General features: G+C 47.2%; 1 protein-coding gene across 6 annotated transcripts in view; it reads right to left on the bottom strand.

Moving 5' to 3' along the window:
* Positions 1–1,355: 1,355 nt before the first annotated feature.
* PCGF3 (polycomb group ring finger 3) overlaps positions 1,356–22,252 on the bottom strand; it is a 54,735-nt gene continuing 33,838 nt past the window's right edge. For all 6 annotated transcript variants that reach the window (XM_057546351.1, XM_057546352.1, XM_057546347.1 and 3 more), the window contains exons 9-11: positions 15,409–15,546; positions 5,945–6,025; positions 1,356–5,403 (exon numbers count right to left, since the gene is read on the bottom strand). In XM_057546351.1, the coding sequence (XP_057402334.1) occupies positions 5,356–5,403; positions 5,945–6,025; positions 15,409–15,546 (267 nt within the window). In that variant the 3' untranslated portion in view covers positions 1,356–5,355. The remainder of the gene's footprint in view (positions 5,404–5,944; positions 6,026–15,408; positions 15,547–22,252) is intronic.

Consider the following 22,252-nt stretch of genomic DNA (forward strand, 5'->3'; position numbering starts at 1 on the left):
TTTTATCCGTTAAGAACCAGAAGTCAAAGGGAGACATTTACCCTCGGCCAGGCAGCAGGTATGGCGGAGGCCCCTGGCCGTGCGTGCTGTGTGCTCCTTTCCTGCGGCCTCCAAAGCCTCTGTCTCACGGCAGGGGATGCAGGATCACATCTGTAACAGCGCTGCCGGTTAAAGCGGGACTTGCATGTTCATGCAAACGGAGTCTTGCTGGAGAAGCAGATCTCCTGTGAGCGCTACGGGTGGGCGCAGCCAACTGTCCCTCAGCAGCCCTTCCTCCCAGGCTCAGGTGCTGGGGAGCAGGGGAGCCTTGGGCGTGGCTAATCTCCTTCTCACTCTTTCCTGGAGTCGCCTTTTCCTGGCGTCTGGGGCCCCGGCTCGGTGCCCATGTGGAGCCCAGCGAATGGGGCCGGGTGAAGCCTGCTTCCTGCCAACCCTGCTGTTCACCCAGCGCCTCGGTGAACGTGGACGTTTACACGCGGCTTTGGCATCTTGACATTCGTTAGGTGGAGTAAACGGCTTACCAAACATAAGTAAAATAGGTAAAATCAGTTTCTTAAGACTAAATTTATCTTTAAAGTTTAATGATCTGAAACCCACAAGAGCATAATTCTGGTCAACATATTCTCCCTTTTTTTCAATTCTAGTTTCCTCAGATTTTCAAGATTGCTGTAAATTACTTAACCTTTAAAAATTAGAAGTTTTGGGTATAGTAAACTGTCTGCGATAGCTGATTTCACATGTCGACCTGACAGGGCCCCAGTGCCGAGATTAAAATTACTCTGGTGTGCGCGTGACGGTGTTCCCAGAAGGATGAGCCTTAGAGCCGGTGGGCTGGGCCCTCCTGTGTGGGTGGGCAACACTCACCGCCCCCCACCAAGGCCTGGACAGAACAAAAGCGAGGCAGAGGGCACCCTCACGAGAAATGTGTATGCACACGTGTCCTAACACGCCAAGAGAGGGTGCAACTCCCACCGGCGGTCCACCGCTCACGGGATCAGAGGTTTTCTTTAACACAGGTTCCCTGGCACACACAGCTGCAAACCAAAGACAGTTCTCTCTCCAAGCAAACAGATGAGTGTGGGCTCCCAGAGTCCCCATCAAACCTCTGGTGCCAACACTGGACCAGCTTAATGAAGTTCTGCAACCAAGGTGACAGTCACAAACACCATGTGGGGCAGGGTCATTAACCTGTGAGGGTCCAGGCCGGGGGTGGGAGGGGAGGGCCTGGTGTGGCGTGTATGCGCCCTCACCAATACCCACGGACTCTTCGTCACACTGTATCACCTTAACAGGGCACCTATCTCACGCTCTTACAAACATCTTAGGTAACAAATGTCCAGCCTCAGAGAACTAGGTAGGTTTTCCTTTTGCTTTTATTACAAGCATATAATATCAATTGGCAAAACACTGAATACAAGCTTCACTATCATAAAATCAAAACAGTTAAGCAATATTCCAAAAAAGATTTTAGATAAAAACTAGCCACCAAGAGTACAAAAAATTACACACCAACACAAAGCATAAAAAATGTAAACTTCCAAACTAAACAGTCAAAAACATTTGTCTGCAGCATCACCTCCACAATCCCCCAGAGCCCCCAATCTCCACACGGGATGCCAGGGTCGGCAAGGGCTCTCGCCCCTGAACGCTGCATCATACGGGAAAAATGGTTTTCTTGCACCCAATGAAGCTGTTGAAATAGACATTTACGCTAATGCTACACACGTTCTAGGGGACACGTAAACTTCAGGCCCCCTTCAGATGCACCCATGGACGCGGAGACTCACGTGAGCTGGTGAGGGGCCCGGCAGTCCCCAGGAAGGGACAGAATCTCAGTGATGATTTTGGTGTCACTTGAATCGTTTTCTAACCGACTTATCCTAACCTATTTAGTTGGTTTAAATACCAAGGCAGAGGAACACATTGGTTTATCACGCTAAGGTCACATGTGATGTGCTGGAGTGTAAATGATTTCCTGAGGAAACAGAGAAACTGAACTTTTTGTGATTTATCTGCACTAAATGTGTTTTCAATGTTTTGAGAGCACATCAAATGTTCACGTACAAAGTAGAAATCAGCTGGCTTGTTCCTATAATATTCAATCCAATGACACACTTCAAAATCACTGTAAAATCCATCCTGTGGGCTTTGAAGAAAAAACAAACGAATTTCTAAAGACCTCAAATGCCACGAGGAGGCATCAAGGCCGCACGCCCTGGCGGGCTCAGGAGCCTGGGGAAGTAGCACCGTCACATCTGTGGTCGACACAGGGGTGCGTCCCGGGCCACCAGCACGCGGGGTCTGAGGCACGAGGCCAGTCTAGGCCACATGTCACCTTGCGGCCACTGGCCGGTCACTCACTCTTACCGATGGCCCAGGCCCCTTGCACAGGCCCACGTGCACTCCCAGCAGCAGTGTTTTCATGAGAACGACGACGGAAAAGGAAAACCAAAGAGCTGAACGTACACGTTCTGAGAGTCTGCCTACACTGCCTCAATTCAGCAGAACAGACGCTACGGACAATGCAACGTAAGTCTAGTGAACGCGCGCTGCAGCCTGTTGCACAGAAGCGTAAACTGCTCCTCATCCACGTACAACAACACACACAAATGAAACGCTACTCAAAGTAAAAAGAAGAAGCTTGCCAAACACCTCACAACTTTATCTTATATGCCTGTAAATAAAGCTGGACCACTGAAACCAAACAATTGGATGGGAAAATATGATAGAAGGCTTAAAATAGAATAAATAATTTTATAAAGTTAAGTTTTCTTCTTTTTAACCCCCCAAATCTTAAATTCAATATTATATATTCTATCTGAATCTTCTATTTTCATGACGCCTGTACCTAGTGAGACCCTGTGCTGCTGACGGGCCCACGCTGCTGAGGAGGGTGCCGTTCGGTAACTGACAGCGTTTGTTTTACCAGCATAAATAGCTGTGAAAACTACTTCACAGTAACTCCATCCGTTAAAAAAAAACAAAACAAAACTTAATAGGATCCAGTCTCTAACTGATCCTGGCTTTCATGCTGGAAAAGATAAAATCCTGCCTTTGATGTTAAACGGACACGAGAGAAAAGTGAAAGTTTCCCTCTGACGGCGAGGCCCCCAGCTCCGTCCCCATAAGGCTGTGGTCAGACCAGAGGTGTCGGGAACAGGGATCTCCTGCGGTGAAGACGGTCTGCACGAGGACATCTTAGAAAAATGGGTACTTCTGCTGCTGAGGTTTCATCAGGGTGACACGGTTACAAACGTGGGATCAGCAGGTGGTCAGGGCCCAGTGGGGGTGGTGACTCCAGCTCTGACTCATCTCCACCTCTCTGTGTATTAAGTACATCAACTTAGCACCATAGCAAATTCAAGTGATTGCAAAGATAGCTGCAAAGTTACAAATATATACTATGAGATTATACAGCCAGGTCCATTTTAATCTGACCTGTGAATTAATTTTATTTGAATTTGGACGCTCATACTGTTTAATCCTTCCTTACTTTCATCACACAGGAAAATACCTAAATTCTAATGTTACACTTCAACTGCACTGAGAACACATGGTTTTACAGAATGCTTCAGCAGAAATGTGTATTTGAGGTAGACAGGTAAATACTTAGTCATACACATCTACTCACTGAACCCTTGAATAGTAACCCTAAAAAATGATCTGGACGAATAGCAAGCTCAGGTAACTGAATAATTCAAACAGTCCCAGGAATAACAGGCTGAAATAAAGAGATGAATTTTGACCAATTCCTAAGAAAAACTTGGTTTTATGTTTTTGAAAGGCCTTATATTAAAACCACTTGGACTGAGTTAATTTGCTTTTCCCATCACTAAGGAGCTGCTTCTGACATTTCTAAGTATGAAACAGGAAGCAGAAAAAAACAAACAAACTTGAATGTCGATGAGCCCAACCACCACTTCCAAAGCAAGTTCAAGAAAAATTCTAGTCACCAAGGTGAAGTTCTTCATGGAAAACCCGGCTCTCAAGCCACCGTCAGGACCACCTACCAAATGAGGCGGCCCCAGGACCCCAGGGCCCTGGTGATGCAGGAGGTGACAGAAAGGGAGGAGCCCAAAGGTCAGGCAGAAGCCACCGGATGCGGACAGGGACGGCCATGGAGCGGGGACCAGCTTACCACCCGGAGAAGGCCCGTCTCCTTCACACATTCCAAGCTACTATCCACCCGGAGAAGGCCCGTCTCCTTCACACATTCCAAGCTACTATCTTAAAGGAACAAAAATGGCTGTGCCGGCAAAGAGTTTATTCTCCAGTTCCGCAAAAGCATTAACATTTGGGAGGAGAAAGGGCTAACAGAGGGTGGGCTACGCCTGCCTGCGCTGCAGGTTAGCGTCACTGGACAGGCAGCCGCACAGGGGCCCGGCCGCCCTCTGCGGTTCCAGCGTCCCCGCCCACAGTGGCCAGAGCGCCAGCTGCTCCGTGCCCACCTCCGAAGGCGGGCGCGGCGGGACCCGGGGTCTGCACACGTGGGGCTTTGGTGGAGACACGCCCCCTGGGCACCGGCCCCGCCGCGGACGGGGCGCCGTCTCGGGAAAGGCCCCCCGCCACCACCGTCAATCTCTTCAGCAAAACAAAAACGGGAAAGAATAAGCGGGAAGTAAAACGACGGCACTGAACCACCTGTGCCCTACTTCAGAGAAGCCATTTTTGAGAACAAGAATCGTCCTGCACACTGTCGTCTTCCAGCCCGCCCTGCTGACCGGGCGGGGCGGCCGCATTGGGGTCAGGGTGCAGCCCCCCAGCCGGGCCGCGGGCCCCCGGGAGTCAGGGCAGCCCTCGGCATCACGTTCCCTGACGTGGAAAATGAAATACCATGGTTAACTCGCGATACTCATGGAAACCTCTTTTGGTATGCTTTTAAATTAAATTTTTATATATCTTCTAAGTCTTCAGGAAGCTAAAGGCAACATAAATATCGTCATTCACCGTGAAAAGACATTTTGTCAATAACTTAGGAAGGATTCAATAAACGTACAAGTATTTTGGGGGCTTATCGTGAAACCTAATTCATAAACTGAACGGAAGTGACCGAGATTTTCAAGACCTGGAAAGCAAGCAAAGGTCACGGGGCGGGATGAAGGCCGTCGCCGCACCCTCCCGCTGGTCGGCGAGCCGGAGCAGAGGCGGCTCCGGCCGCGAGGCGCGTCCCGCCTGCAACCCTGTGCCGGGGCGTCTCGGCGAGTGCGACTCTCATACGGAAGTGATACGTAGTCTCTGCTCGGGATCCAGTCCAAACGGCGCCCAGGGCAGCACCCTACGCGTTGGCGGCCCCGCCTGGCTGCGTCCTCGTCCTCGCGGGGCCCCCGGGCGGCTGAGTCTTTGCTGTGCTGCGGCTCACAGCAGGTCCATCTTGGGTCTGTAGTGCAGTAGGAGCGGTGCTTTCTGCAAGACAAGGGGGCGAGGGAGCGGCACCGGTGACCCCGAAGGGGACAGGCTGGCAATGGTCCCACACTCGTCAGCGGCCGAGGATGGGCCCCACGCCCGTCCCCACACCTGCTCCTGCCCTTTCTCTCTGTGCCCCACTCGCCCTCAGACCTCGGCTCCAGCTGGGGGTGTCGGCCAGGCTGTCTCTCCCCTGCTCCCAGGCAGCCCCTGAAGATGGGGTCCCACTCATCTGCCTCCTGTTCCAGAGAGAGGCGCTGCGGCTCGGGGGGACGTGTCCTCTGATTGCAGCGGCCACTCCCTCCCAGGACATCGGTCACCTCCACCAGGAGGGGTGGGGCGAGTCAGGGCCTGGAGGCCACGCCTTCCCCGACCACACAACTCTGAGGCCGATGACTTCAGAACAGCTGCGTTCCCGACAACCCCGTGCTTGGTCTGGTCGTTATTCCTAAGCTCCAGAAAACAAATGTGCCCACAAAAGCAGCTGCTGTTCCGAGCAGACTCTGAAAATCACATACAACGTATCATGTCAAAGTCTCACCTTGAATCTCCACCTTGTGACAACGACGAATTTGAGCGTGTGGTCCTTGCCAAGGATCTCCTCGTTGCATAAAATGTCCAGCTGGCGGGAGAACAAGACCTCGGTCAGCGGGGCCAAGGGCTCGGCGCTCAGGACCCGTGGTCTCTGGTGCCACAGCGGTCACGCCAGTCGCCGAAGGGCCACCTGCCCTCCTTCTGGGGCAGCACAGGTGGGAAGCAGCGCCTGGAAGGCCCACCCCCCCAGAGGGCCCAGAGCACCGGGGGGCCTCCGTCCGCACACAACGAGGCAGCGCCCCCGTCACGGGGCTTCGGCGCCCAGACTGCCTTCACTAGAGAGCACGCTGTCCCCCAACATCAGTCCGCTCTTGGCCACGTTTGTCCCTTTCACCTCAGTGGAAAAAGGTCACGGGCTCCACACACAGCTTTCTCGTTCTCAGTTTTAAAAGTTTTTAGAGCGGTTTTAGGTTTGCAGCAAAATTTCACAGAAGGTACAGAGTTCTCATGTATCTCCTGCCCCCACCTCACAGCCTCCTCCACCATCAACATCCCCGATGAAAACGTTTGTTACAACCGATGACCCCCATCACCACCCACAGCCTGTAGTTTACATGAGGGTTCACACTCTGTGTTGTGCCTTCTGGGGGTCTGGACAAACGTATGACGACGTGTGTCCCCCATGACAGCATCACACAGAGTACTTTCCCTGCCCTAAAAATCCTCGGCTCTGCCTGTTCATCCCTCCCCGTCAACCCCCAGCAACCAGTGACCCTTTCACTGTCTCCAAAGTTTTACCTTTTCCGGAATGTCACAGAACTGGAGCACACAGTGGGTAGCCTTCTAGACTGGCTTCTTTCACTCAGTCATATGCACTGAAGTTTCCTCCATGTCTTTTCGTGGTTTGATAGCTCCTTTCTTTGTAGTGCTGAGTAATATTTCTCTGTCTGGATGGACCACTGTTTATGTATCCGTTCACTTTCTGAAGGACACCTTAGCTGTTTCCAAGTTTTGACAACTATGATGAAAGCTGCTATAAACATCTGCGTGCAGGTTTTTGTGTGGACGTAAGTTTTCAGCTCCTCTGGGTAAGTACCAAGGGGCTTGATGGCTGAATCGTATGGTGAGAGGGGGTTTAGTTTTGCGAGAAGCCACGCAGCTGCCTTCCAAAGCGGCTGCAGCATCCTGCGCTCCCGCCAGCAGCGAGGAGGGCTCCTGCTGCTGAGCATTCGTGTTGCCAGTGCTCTGGATTTTGGCCATTCTGACAGGTGTGGAGTGGGATCTTGTTGTTTTAATTTGCATTTCCCCGATGACAAATGCTGTTGATGGTCTTTTATTTTTATAAAAGATGGTCTTTTATTTTTATATTTTCTAGTTTTTTCTGGCAGCACCGCACGGCTTGCGGGATCTTAGTTCACGACCAGGGACTGAACCAGGGCCACCTCAGTGAAAGTGCTGAGTCCTAACCACCGGACCGCCAGGGAAGTCCCCAGATGGTCTGCTAAACTTCTCCCTCAGGGCAACGGAAGAAGGGTCCGGCATCTGTGTCTCCTGTGGCTGCCATGGAAACACCATAACTTCGGGACGTGTAACTCCAGAAACGCAGCCTCAGAGTTCGGTCTGGGAGCCCACGGGCTCGCACCCTCTGGAGTCTCCAGGGTTCCCTGACCTGTGGCTGCATCCCTCCAACCTCTGCTTCCATCCTCAGGTGGCCCTTCCACTCTGTGTCTCAAAACTCCCTCTACTCTTTTCTCTGTGGGTATCAATAGTTCATTCCTTTTTATTGTTAAAAAAAACTGTGGTAAAATACACATAACATTTACCATCTTAACCATTTTTAAGGGCACAGCCCATTGGTATTAAATACATTCATAACGTGCAACTGTCACCACATCCATCCACAGACTTTTCATCTTGTAAAACTGTAACTCGGTCCCAATTATAACTTCACATCCCCCTGTCCCCAGCCCCTGGAAACCCTGATTCTACCTTCTGTCTTTATGATTATGACTCTAGGGACCTTGTATAGTGGAATCAGACAGTATTTGTCCTTTTGTGACCAGCTTATTTCATTTAGCATAGTGTCCTCAAGGTTCATCCATGCTGCAGCAGGTGTCAGAACTTCCTTCCTGTTTAAGGCTGAATGTTCTATTGTATGGACGGACCACATTTTGTTCATGTATCACCCATTGATGGACACTTGGGTTGCTTCCACCTTTTGCCTACTGTCCATGATGCTGCTACGAACATGGTACAAGTATCTCCTTGGGATCTTGTTTTCAATTCTTTTGGGGTATTACCCAGGAGTGGAATTGTTGGTGCTCATGGTAGATCTATGTTTAATTTTTTGAGAAACCTCTGTACTGTTTTCCAGAGCGGCTGCACCATTTTACATCCCATCAACAGTGCACAAGGGTTACAATTTCTCCACATCCGACTCACCAGCACTTGTTTACTTACTTTTTACAGTAGCCATCCTACTGGGTATGGGGTGGGTCTCATTAGAGTTCTGATTTGCATTTCCCCTATGATTAGTGATGTTGAGCATGTTTTCATGTGCTTATCAGCCGTTCGTATATCTTCTTTGGAGAAATGTCTACTCAAGTTGTTTGAGTTTGTGTTGAATTCTAGGAACTGTCTATATATTCTGGATAGTAATTCCTTGTCAGAAATATGACTTGCAAACACTTTCTTCCATTCTGTACAATTTTTTTTTTTTAATTTCAAGGAAGTCCAAATTGTCTATTTTTTCTTTTGTTGCCTGTGCCTTGGGTATTCTATCCAAGCAATCACTGCCAAATCCAATGTCATTAAGTTTTGGTCCTATGTTGTCTTTTAAGAGTTTTATTGTTTTAGGTTTTACATTTATATCCCTGATACATTTTGAGTTAATTAAAAAAATATATATTTATTTACTTATTTGGCTGTGCTGGGTCTTATTTGAGGCATGTGGGATCTTCGTTGCGGCACGCAAGTATCTTTAGTTGCAGCATGTGAGATCTAGTTCCCTGACTAGGGATCAAACCCGGGCCCCCTGCATTGGGAACACGGACTCTTAATCACTGGACCACCAGAGAAGTCCCTTGCATTAATTTTTGTATATTGTATTAGGTAAGGGTCAAACTCCATTATTTTGCATGTGGATATCCAGTTTTCTCAGCACTAATTGTTGAAAAGACTGTCCTTTCCCCCACTGAAGGGTCTTGGCACCCTGGTCAAAAGTCAGTTGACCACATATGTGAGGGTTTATTTTTGAGCTCTCTATTCTGCTCCATTAGTCTGTTTGTCTTTATGCCAACACCACACTGTTTTGATTAGTGTTATCTTTATAGTAAGTTCTGAGTCCTCCAGTTTGGCTCTTTTTCAAGACTGTTTTGGCTATTTGGGTCCCTTGAGAGTCCATAAAAAGTTTAGGATGGATTTTTTTTTTCTGCAAGAAACATCTTTGTGATTTTGATAGGAATTGCATTGAATCTGTAGATTACTTGGGTAATATTGACATTTTAACAATATTAAGTCTTCCAATCCATGAATGTGGGATGTGTTTCCACGTGCTTGTCTTTCTTACAGCAATTTTCGTAACTTTCATTGTACAAGTCTTTCACCTCCTTGGTTAATTCCTAAGTATTTTATTCTTTATGATGCTATAATAAATGAAATGAGTTTTGTCATTTCCTTTTCAGATTGTTCATTGCTCATGTACAAAAATGCATCTGATTTTTTTTAACATCTTTATTGGAGTATAATTGCTTTACAATGGTGTGTTAGTTTCTGCTTTATAACAAAGTGAATCAGCTATACGTATACCTATATCCCCATATCTCCTCCCTCTTGCGTCTCCCTCCCACCCTCCCTACCCCACCCCTCTAGGCGGTCACAAAGCACTGAGCTGATGTCCCTGTGCTATGAGACTGTTTCCCATGAGCTATCTATTTTACATTTGGTAGTATATATATGTCCATGCCACTCTCACTTTGTGCCAGCTTACCCTTCCCCCTCCCCGTGTCCTCAAGTCCATTCTCTACGTCTGCCTCTTTATTCCTGTCCTGCCCCTAGGTTCATCAGAACCTTTTTTTTTTTTTAAGATTCCATCTATATGTGTTAGCATATGGTATTTGTTTTTCTCTTTCTGACTTACTTCACTCTGTATGACAGACTCTAGGTCCATCCACCTCACTACAAATAACTCAATTTCGTTTCTTTTTATGGCTGAGTAATATTCCATTGTATATATATGCCCCAACTTCTTTATCCATTCATCTGCTGATGGACATTTAGGTTGCTTCCATGTCCTGGCTATTGTAAATAGTGCTGCAATGAACGTTGTGGTACATGACTCTTTTTGAATTATGGCTTTCTCAGGGTATATGCCCAGTAGTGGGACTGCTAGGTCGTATGGTACTTCGATTTTTAGTTTTTTAAGGAACCTCCATACTGTTTTCCATAGTGGCTGCATCAATTTACATTCCCACCAACAGTGCGAGAGGGTTCCCTTTTCTCCACACCCTCTCCAGCATTTACTGTTTGTAGATTTTTTGATCATGGCCATTCTGACCAGTGTGAGGTGATACCTCATTGTAGTTTTGATTTGCATTTCTCTAATGATTAGTGATGTTGGGCATCCTTTCATGTATTTGTTGGCGATCTGTATATCTTCTTTGGAGAAATGTCTATTTAGGTCTTCTGTCCATTTTTGGATTGGGTTGTTTGTTTTTTTGATACTGAGCTAATGCATCTGATTTTTCCGTTGACTTTGTATTCTGCTACCTTGCTGAATTAATTTATTAGTTCTGACAGGTTTTGTTTCATGTCTCTGTGTGTGGAATTTTTAGGGTTTTCTACATATAAAATCATATCATCTGCAAACAGAGATAATGTTTTAAATTCTTCTTTTCCAATTTGGATGTGTTTTATTTCTTTTTCTTGTCTAATTTTTCTGGCTAGGATTCCCAGTATTATGTTGACTAGAAAGGGTAAAAGTGGACATCCTTAGCTTGTTCCTTATCTTAGAGAAAAAGCTTTTACTTGTTCACCACTGACTATGATATTCATAACAGGTTTTTCATATATGGATTTTATTTTACTTTCATATATGGCTACTATTTCTAGTTTGTTCAGTGTGTTTATCATGAAAGGGTATTGAATTTTGTCAAATGTTTCTTCTGCATCAATTGAGATGATCGTGTGGTTTTTCCTTCACTCTGTTGATGTTGCATATTATATTAATCAATTTTCATATGTTGAACCATCCTTGCATTCCAGAAATAAATCCCACTTGGGCATGGTGTGTAAAACCTTTTAACATACTGAATTCTGTTTGTTAGCATTTTGTTGAGGATATTTGCATCAATGTGCATATGGGATATTGGTCTGTAGTTTTCTTTTCTTGTAGTGTCTTTATTTGGCTTTGTTATCAGGGTTATGCTGGCCTCATGAAATGAGTTGGGAAACGCTCCCTCCTCTTTGACCTTTTGGAAAAGTTTGAGAAGGATGGGTATTAATTCTTTAACTGTTTGGTAGAATTCAGTGAAGCCATAAGGTCCAGGGCTTTTCTTTGTTGGGAGATTTTTGATTAGTGATTCAATCTTCTTATTAGTTATAGGTCTATTCAGATTTTCCATGTCTTTGTGATTTAGTTTTGATAGGCTTTGTGTTTCTAGGTATTTGTCCATTTCATTTGCTTATCCAATTTGTTGGCATACAATTGTTCATAGTGCTCTCTTATAATCTATTTCTGAAGAATCAGTAGTGATGTTCCTACTTCCATTTCAGATTACATAATTTGAGTCTTCTTTCTTAGTTCATCTAGCTAAAAGTTTGTCAACATTGCTGACCTTTTTGAAGAACCATTGATTTTCTCTATTGTTTTTCTATTCCCTATTTTGTTTATTTCTGTTCTAATCTTTATTATTCTCTTCCTTCTGCTAGCTTTGGGTTTAGCTTACTCTTCTTTTTCTAGTTCCTTAAGCTGTAAATTTAGGTTGTTGATTTGAGATCTTCCTTGTCTTTAACGTAAGTGTTTATAGCTATAAATCTCCCCCTTAGCACTGCTTTCACTGTATCCCATTAGTTTTGGTATGTTGTGTTTTTGTTTTCATTCTTCTCTAAGTATTTTCTAATCTCTCTTTGATTTCTTCTTTGATCCGTTGGTTGTTTGAAACTGTGTTGCTTAATTTCCACAAGTCTGTGAATTTTCCAGTTTTCCTTTGGTTATTGATTTCTAACTCCATGCCATTGTGGTCTGAGAAGATACTTTGTATAATATGTATCTTTTTAAATCTATTGAGACAATTTGTGTCTGCCCTTCTCTTATACGGACACTTGTTATTGAATGTAGGGCCCACCTGGATAATAAAGGATGGTCTCTTCATCCCAAGATTCTTTACATGTCTGCAAAAATCTTTTTTTCAACTAAAGTCATATTCACATGTTCTGGGGGTTAGAAGTAGACATATCTTTTGGCTGGGTCACCACTTAACCTACACCACTTAACATACTACAGTCTGCCTTCTGACCCAACAAAATCCACATCCATCCCACATGCAAAACACATTCACCTAACCCCAACATCTCCAAGAGACCCAATCTACTCGAGCATCAACTCCAAATCCCCAAATCTCATCTACACACCATCAGCTCAAAGTCCCTGATCTTATCTTCTAAATCACAGGAATCAGGTATGGGTGAGACTCTGGGTATGATGCCTCCCGGGGCAAATTCCTTTCCAGCTGTGGATCCGCGAAACTAGAAAACACATTATCTGCTTTCCAAATACAAGGCTGGGGCAGGACAGATATTCCTAGTCCAAAAGGGAGACACGTTAGAAGGCACACGGGATCTCTAGTCTCAGTAAAGTTTGAAATCCAGCAGGGAAAATTCCATGAGGTTTCAAGACCTGAGAACACGTCACTGTGGGTCAAGGTTCTGCTCTCTGGGCCCGTGATGGCTTCACCCTCTGGGCCCCAGGCTCTGCCTTGAAGTCATTCTTCCTTTTTCTTTAGGGGTAGCTCACCTTGGCAGCTGAGCAGCTCTATCAGCCTCTTTCCCGCGTGCAGAATTTTGGAAGTCTGATAGCCTTCTCTCATTTCGTCCTGTCTCTGTCCCCTTCAGCACGAGTTGGTGGTGTTTCTGCTGATGGCACATTCTTAGAAACCCTGTGAGTCTCCCATGTGTGTCAGAGGTCCAGGCTCTGCAGATCTTTCCTGGATAACTACTCTCTATTCCTCCCATGAGATGGCTGAGCCACCATGAGTCAAACAACTAATCCCTTTAGCAAAAGGCTGAACAGCTACACACTTGGCCTTCTCTCCAGAGCATGTTTTTCTAACAGTCAAACTCCTAATATTACCATCTTTTTGCCATCTGGATAGGCTGTGAATCTTCCAAATCATCAAGTGCTGGTTCCTTTTTGCTTAGCAGTTCCTTCCTGAATTCATCTCTCTCCTCTGACATTTTATTACAGGCAGCAAGAAGAAACCAGACCACGTCTTCAGCACTTCGCTTGAAAATGTCCTCGGCTAAATATCCGTGTTCATCACTTCCAAGTTCTGTTTTCCACACACCGTAGAACGCAACTCAGCCAGTCTTCTGCCACTGTGTAGCCAGAATCACTTTTCTTCCCATTTCCAATACTATGCTCCTTCTTCCCTTCTGAGCTCTCGTCAGTAGCAGCTTTAATATTCCTATTTCTACCAACACTCTGTTTGTGTAACATGTACCTTCAAAGATGACGGGTGCTTTCTCTACCATGCTCCTCGCTTCCTTCTGGGCTATCACCAGAGTCACCTTTAATGACCATATTCATATCAACAGTCCCTTCAAGGCAGTTAGGGTTTTTAAAAATCATGTTTCTCAAAATTCTTCCAACCTTCCAACCTGTGGCACTGCCACGTTTTTAGGTATTTGCTACAGCAGCACTCCACTTCGTGGTATTGAAATCTGTTTTGGTTTCCCACGGCAGGTATGCCAACGTACCACAAACCTGGTGGCTTAAAACAACAGGTACTTATTTTCTCGCAGATGTGGAGGCCAGAAGTTCAAAATCAAGGTGCCGGCCGGGCTGTGCTCAGTCTGGAGGCTCCAGGGGAGGATCCTTCCTGCCTCTTCCAGCTTCTGGGGGCTCCAGGCATCCATTGGCTTGTGGCCGCATCGCCCCCATCTCTCGTCTCTGTCCTCACACCATCTTCTCCTCTGTGCGTGTCTCGAATTTCCCTCTGCCTCACTTTTGTGAGGGCACGTGTCACTGAATTTAGGGGCAACCCAGATAATCCAGGATTATTTCATCTCAAGATCCTTAACTTCAGTATATCTGAAAACACCCTTTTTCTGGCAAAGACCATGCTTACAGGTTGCGGGGTTGGCTGTGGACACACGTCTTTGCGGGGCCACGTCCAACCCACTGTTCTCTACAGCCCACCTCAGAAGTCGGCCTCGTTTCTCCATCCTTACCGCACTACCCTGGCCCGTCTCTCCTGGGACTTCTGCCACAGACTCCCCTCAACTGGCCACTCCTGCTTCCGTCTCGGAACCCCAGCAGCCCACCTGCCTCACAGCCTCAGGGCTGTCCTCATCACAAGCCCCCGGCTTAAGGCCCCCCAGGGCCTCCTCTGACACTTGCTGGTACACAACCAGCTCCTGCTGACAGCTTATGTCCGAGCAGAAGTGAACGCCCTCGGGAGGGTTCCCCAACGACCCCTAAGCTGATGGGCTCTCTCACCCCTCTGTGCATCACCCTGCTCTGCACCACTAGGGCACACGTTTTACTTTATTCTCAGCATTTATCGGAACTGGGAAGTATCTTCTCTATCTACCCACCCGTCCTATCCATCCCCATCCACCCATCTATCCGTTTGTGAAACTGAAGAGCAGAACTTCTCTTTGTGGTGAAAATATTTAACGTATCTTGGGCTTCCCTGGTGGCACAGTGGTTAAGAATCTGCCTGCCAATGCAGGAAACATGGGTTCGAGCCCTGGTCCGGGAAGATCCCACATGCCGCGGAGCAACTAAGCCCGTGCGCCACAACTACTGAGCCTGCGCTCTAGAGCCTGCAAGCCACAACTACTGAGCCCACGTGCCGCAACTACTGAAGCCCGTGCGCCTAGAGCCCGTGCTCCGCAGCAAGAGAAGCCACCGCGGTGAGAAGCCCGCGTGCGACAACAAAGACCCAACACAGCCAAAAATAAACAAATTAATTAATTTTAAAAAAAAAGAAAATATTTAACATATCTTGTTGTAGCCCCCTTGGCATTTCCTCTTCTCTTAACAGTGGCTTCCCTTGTTTGTGGGCTCTGGGCCTCCACTGTCTTCACCTCTATTTACTATCACACTATCTGGGGGTAGGCAAAACAAATTCAGATTTTTTTTTCTGACTGAAAATGTCCAAACAGAACCGTAAAAAGCAAACAAACCCAAAGAACTTCAGAAGTATCACTTTTACAACTAAGAAGTGACTCGTTATAGTTTCTATTTACCTCGTTGAAAGACGAGAGGTTGAGTTTTTTGGCAATGAACTTCTTTAGGTGCAGGACTGTGGCCTGGGCTGAGCAGCGGATCCATTTCCGTTTCAAGCCCCGCAGTTTGCTGCTGTTGCATTCCAGACAGATGCTCACCTTCAAGAGAAAGGACACAGCTGGGCAAGCTCATCAAGGGGGATCCTACTGGGCTACTCACTGGAGGCTTTCTTAGATATCTACTGATTCCATTAAATCTAAGAATGCTGACTTTTTTGAAATCATAAATCCGTTTTGACCTAAACACCGTAGAAAAAGAATTTTACTTTAATCATTTTACATACACTGTGTTAAAATCTGTTTACTATTTGCCATTTTGTGAAATAAAAATCTAACACTATTAATTCTGTCTTATTAGCACAGTACTTTAAAGTAAACCCGAGAATTATTTATTTATTGTGGCAGTATGTGCTGGCCTCAGAGTTAAACCGACAAAGACTGGAATCCTGTTCTAAAAGCTTCTGGCCGGTGGGACACACACGCGTCTCCCCAGAGGCTGTGCTAAGTGCTCTGCAGAATGACAAGGAAAGACACGCCACACACGCGGCAGGCACCACGGACCCTTCACCGAGGAAGGTCTACAAAGGAGGCACATTACGCTCAGCCTTGGAGAAGACAGCAAACTCACTAGAGAACAGAGCACTCTGAGCAAAGGCACAAAGTCTGAAGCTCACAGTTCTATTCTGGAAGATCAAGAGTTCAGTGGGATTAGAGTACTCAGTGTGTGACAAGGAACTTCAAGACAACAAACTAAGTAAAAGTGATTCTAGGATCAGGTGGTGCCTGGCAGATGCAGAAGGGAATCTGCTGAGGAGGGACAGCCCTGGCCACAGTTGAGAAAGTCCCACCTTTAGACACCTCACCTCACCTCACTCACGGGCAAGTAATTCTCTAGCAACAGCCACAAAAAATGGCACAAGCAGACCCCAAAAATTCAGACAAAAGAATTAACAAAGGAATTAACTGAAATATGTATGTCTAAAATTACTAGAGGTATGAAAGAGGGAATTAAAAACATAACACACTAAGAATAAAGAACAGGCAGGTATAAAAGATAACCAAATGTAACTTCTAAAAATAAAAAACCTATTCACTTAAATTAAAAATTCAATGGATGGTCAAATCACAGATTAGTCTCAGCTGAAGGCAGATCAATTTTCTGAAAGATCAATTTGAACAAATTATCCAAAAGAAGTATAGAGACAAAGATATCAATTAAAATAAGAAAACAAAAGAAAGGTAAGAGACGTGAAGACAGATCAAAGAGTCTAACAGACACATCACAAGAGTTCCAGAGGATAGAAGAGAAAATAAGGGAAAGGCAAAATTTGAGAAATAATGACTAAGGATCCCCCCAAATGATGAAAGACATAAGTCCTCAAATTCAGGAAGCAAAAGAACCCAAAACAAAGGAAGTAAGAGGAAACCTGCACCCAGACAGACATGGCAACCCCTCAGAACACAGTGGGCCAAGGCCCAGGGCAACTACAGAGGTGGGCCCACAGGCAGGGTTGGCGCTCACGCCACTGAGCCCAGACACTGAGCCTACAGGAAGGAAGAGCTAAATTATCATTCAGAGTGGAAATGAATAAAGTCATCTGCAAACGAAAACAGAACATAAGTAGGAGAAGATGTAGCTCAGGAAGAAAAAGGCTGAAGTGGACAGACTGGCTGGGGTTTAGGAGGTGCCCAGGCAGCAGGCAAGCTCTGGTGCTGTTTAGGAGGGACAGGAAGAGACTCATATTAATTCTGGACTTTAAAAAAATGCATTCATTTTAGAATTTCATTAGCACTAAAATAATAAAAATAGGACATATAACCTGCTAATCAGAGGCAAAAAAGAGATTAAATAAAATTTATTAATTCTACAGAAGGGACTCAAGGGAGGGGGCATAAAAAATATAAATGGAAAGCACAAACTAAAGCAGAAATAAACCCAACTTTACTAGCAATCGTGGTAAATGTAAAATAACTTGCCAGTTAAATAAATTTTCTGATTTGATTTTTAAAAAACCCCCAGCTCTCTGCTGTAAAAAGTGTCACATTTAAGAAAGATGTTAAAAAAACTGAAATACCAGGCAAATATCAGCCAAAAAGAAAACAGACCTGTATTATTATATAAAACAAATTTCTTAATAAGAAAATACTCCCTAAGGATGGGAAACATTTCTAAAATTGAATGCACCTAATAACAAACTTAAGTTGACAGAATGATGAGAACTAAAGTCCCCAACGCAGCGGGGATTTCAGAGTCTCTGTCAGGGATGCTGAATTCTGCCGGCCTCAGGCACATGGACCAGATGGGCGTCTGTGTCCAGGCCCAAAGCAATAGGCACAAGACCCCGGCAGCAACCAACCGCACACAGAACCCTAAACTCAGCACCGGTAGCCGCGTGTGCACGGGCAGGGCCGCCGGCTGCACTCCTGCACCCCAGCCGGAGAGGCCTCATGCCCATCAGAGGTGCTGACCAGGTAAAGAGGGCACAGGCTCCCCAAGTATGGGCGTGTCACCCGACGAGGAGGCTCAGTTTGTGTGAACGCAGGAGCGACCACAGAGTGTGACCTACGTGGGGGAACTCAGGACTGTGACACGTTTAAACCTTTCACACAGTGTTAACCTCTGGACTGTATGAATGTATTACCTATTTAAACGCACCAAGATAAAGGATGTTTGTAACTTTTGAACCGCTTCACTGCGGTATAATGTACATGTATCTGTTTTAAGTATACCATTCAGTAATTTTTAGTAAATTTAGAGAGCTGGGCAGCCACCACCACCATCCAGTCTGAGGTCGGTCCCATCAGCTCATAAAGACTCTCGGAGCCTTGGCGGTCAACCCTGCCCTACCCCAGGCGGCCACCCCTCGGCCTGTGTCTGTGGACCGGCCTCTCCTGGACGGGCTATAGATGGGATCATACAAGATGCAGTCTTCTCGTCTGACTTTCCTCACACAGTAAAGCGGTGTGAGACTCAGGTGCACGGCAGCACCTTGCACCGCTGACCAGTTCCCATTTCTCCACATCCCCATCAACGCCTCTTAGTGGCTGTCTTTTTGACTGTAGCCATCCTGGTGAGTGTAAAATGCTACTTCATTATGCTTTTAATTGGAATTTCCCTAATGACTAAAGTTGTTGAACATCATTTCATGTGACTATTAACCATTTGTAATTCTTCTTTGGTGAAATGTCTACTGAAATCTTTTGCCAATTTCTTAATTGGATTGTTTATCTTCTTATTGAGTTACAAGAGTTATATATTATAGATACAAGTCCTTTTCAGAAATGTGATTTGCCAATATTTTCTCCCAGTCTGTGGCCTTTTAAATTTTTCTTAATAGAGTCTTTTGAAGAGCAGCAATTCTTTTTTTTTCTTTTTTTGGTGGCACTGCCATTAGTCCCGACCAGGGACTGAACATGGGCCCTCGGCAGTGAGAGCGCGGAGTCCGAACCATTGGACCACAGGGAAGTCCCAAGAGCGGCAGTTCTTTTTTTTCTTTTCTCGAAGTGCTGCTTGCTTTCATGTTCTATTTGTCTTATTCTCTGGCCCCACCATGCGGCATGCAGGATGTTAGCTCCCCGATCAGGGATCAAACCCACACACCCTGCAGTGGAAGTGTGGAGTCCTAACCACTGGACTGCCAGGCAAGTCCCAAGAGCAGCAGTTCTTAACTTGATGAAGTCAATTTATCAATTTTATTTCCTGAGTTGTGTTCTTGGTTTTGGATCTGAGAACTACAGGCCTAACCCAAGGCCCTAAACAGTTTCTCTCATGTTTTCTTATAAAAGTTTTCAAGTTTTAGCTCTTATATATATTTTTTAACCAATTTATTTATTTTATTTTATTTATTTCATCTTTGGCTGCGTTGGGTCCTGGCTGCAGTGTGCGGGCTTCTCGTTGTGGTGGCTTCCCCTGTTGCGCAGCACGGGCTCCAGGCGCGTGGGCTTCAGCAGCCGCGGCAAGGGGCCTCAGCAGCTGTGGCTCGCGGACTCTAGAGTGCAGGCTCAGTAGTCGTGGCGCACGGGCCCAGCTGCTCTGTGGCATGTGGGATCTTCCTGGACCAGGGCTCAAACCCGTGTGCCCTGCATTGGCAGGCAGATTGCTAACCACTGCGCCACCAGGGAAGCCCTACCTCTTATACTTTGAGTTAACTTTCGTATGTGGTGTGAGGCAAGGCACAAATGAACCTTTCTCCAACTGTCCCAGCACCATTTGAAGAAGACACTATCCTTTCCCCAGTGAAGGGCAGTGGCACCTGTGCTGAAAACCAAATGACCCTAAATCTAAGGGCTTATTTCTAGACTCCAGAATTGGTTCTATTGACTTAAAAGTCTACCTTAACGCCTATAACAAACGTCTTGATTACTGTAGCTTTTTAGTAAGATTTGATGTTCTAAATTTTCAATGCATGCTTTAAAAAATAACTAGTGGGTCAAAAAGAAATCACAATGAACATTTCAAAATATTTAGAACCAAACAGTATAATGGAAACTATACGAATATTCAACTCAAGAAATGAGAGAAAGAACACGAGGAAATGCAGAAAACAGCAGAAGGAAGGAACGACTGGCAGAAGAGAACGTGGTTCAGCCTCTGGCAACGACGACCAAGAAAGCGGGAGGCATGCTGTGACGCCAGGGAGAGAGACGGAGAAATAGGGGCACAGGTGGCAAGGCCCGAAGACAAGCAAAGAATTCTAGGAACCGTTTCATGCCCCAAACGTTGAAAACCTAAGTCCAAGCAGAAAGTTTCCTAGAAAAAATATAACTGATCAAATGAACTAAAAAGGAAACAGAAGATGTGAGGAGGATTAAAATCATTAAGGCAATTTAATTTGTACTGAGAGTTAAAAATCTTCCTACCCCTCTCCAAAAGAATTAACCAAGATCTGATGGCTTTATATAGGAAGTTTAACCAAAACATTCAACAAAACTGATGCTCTTAATCTCATGCAAACTTTCCTAGAGAATAAAAATGGGAAAAGAGAGCCTATTCCCAGCTCTGAGACTTACTACCTTGATACCAAAACTAAACAAATGCACATGAAAAAGGTGTAGGCCAATTCCTGCAAAATGATTGAGAAAAGGTCAAAACACCCAACACACAGGTCCATGAACACAACAAGCGATCTGCATGTAAGGGAACCCAGAGAGCCGCAGCCCCTCCCCAGGAGCTGGAGATGGTCAGGAAACAGACCCGCAGAACCAGGGAGTCCGGCATGGGCAGCGCGGGGAGGACGTGCCCGGGGAGCCTGGCGCCAGTACCCAGGAGTCCGCGAGGGTTGGAGTATTCAGAACATCAGACAGAACAGTGAAATCCTCATCCCGCGGCGTGTGCTACGCACGCGACACGGGACACACTGCCGGTCCTACAGCTGTTCCGTGTCACACGGCACCTCCAGGAAGCGGCTACATGACGCACCTCAAAAAACCTCAAGAGCATAATTTTACCTGAGAAAAGGGAGCTGCACAGAGACACCTGTTCTCGGGCTCTGTGGTTTGTGGCTACGTCATAAACATGAAGATTCAGGACCCCGCTCGGTAAACAGTCTCTGTAGAGCCCAGCAAGTCCCGCGGTTGCTTCCTAACCCATCCCGGGCTGAGCGCTCGGCGCCCTGTGCCACGCGCTGCCCACGCGCCTGGCCCTTCCCTCCCTGGCAGGCCCTGCTCCCTGGCCTCGTCTGACCACCCTGCTCCAGGCCCGGCCCACCCTCTGCCCTCCTCTGCTCCCCACGCCTGGAGCCCCTGGCGCGCCCCGCCCCGTGGCTCCGAGGGTCCCGACCCCAGGGCGCCTCAGCCCCACGGGGCGGGGGTCCTCGCGGGCAGCACGTGGTGCGTCCTGGGGGAGGGCAGGCCGGGCACCGACCAACCGGGCGCCCCCCTCCTGGCGGCAGGACACCTGATTCCCAAGGAAGCCGCGGGGCGGGCGGCAGGGACACTGCCGAACAGGCGGCTGAACAGACCCCCTTTGAGCCCCACCGTGGACGAAGCCACCGGAAGGACAGAGTGTCCTGCAAGGAACAGGACCGGGACAGCCAGGAGCAGATAAGCCGACAGGGTCCCGATGCCAGAGAGGAAGCGGGGTGACGGCAGCAGGTGGGGGGGGCGACCCCACCCTCGAAACTGCCTGTGTAATCAACAGCAACCCGCCCCCCGCACAGGCTGAGGAGGAAGGAGCTGGCCCTGCCCGGCGGGCCTGCAGCTGCCCTGGAGGATGGAGGGGGCAGACTCTCAGGAGGAGCGTCCTGGAACTAAAGTAACAACAGAACAACTTATTTGAAAAAGAGAAGAACAGCTGTGAAGGGGTCTGAAGTTGAAGCCCGGGGGCTCAGGGTCCCAGAAGGCAGCGCGGAGAGTGGGGTCCCCGAGTGGGAGGAGAAGGTGGGACGCCAGACACAGGATGGTAGCAGAGACGGGCTCCCGAAACCCTGACCTCCCAGGGACAGAGATCCCGCCAAGCTCCGAACGGGGGAAACAGCGCGCTCCTGAGGAAGGGGAACGTCGGAGGAAACGAACGTCCCGGTTACTGGAAGCCATCTGGTGACAGCACGCGGCTCAGAGCAGTGACAGACCAGGTGCGCGGCGCTCGGCCTGGCACTGATTCTCGCCCCACAGCGACGCAGCGGGGCCCACCCCCCGGGCAGGCTGCTGGCTCTTGAAAGCAACCGATCAAATAGACAAATCTTTGGCATGTTCGGGGTAAAAAAGAAAAGGGAAAAATTAGGAACGATAAACACAGACGCTGGAGGTTAAAAACTGACGGAGCAGGGGTTGAGCGAGAGGGCCCTCCCTGTGCCTGGAGGGGCCG

Source organism: Balaenoptera acutorostrata, chromosome 5, assembly GCF_949987535.1.
Source record: "Balaenoptera acutorostrata chromosome 5, mBalAcu1.1, whole genome shotgun sequence".
NCBI lineage: Eukaryota > Metazoa > Chordata > Mammalia > Artiodactyla > Balaenopteridae > Balaenoptera > Balaenoptera acutorostrata.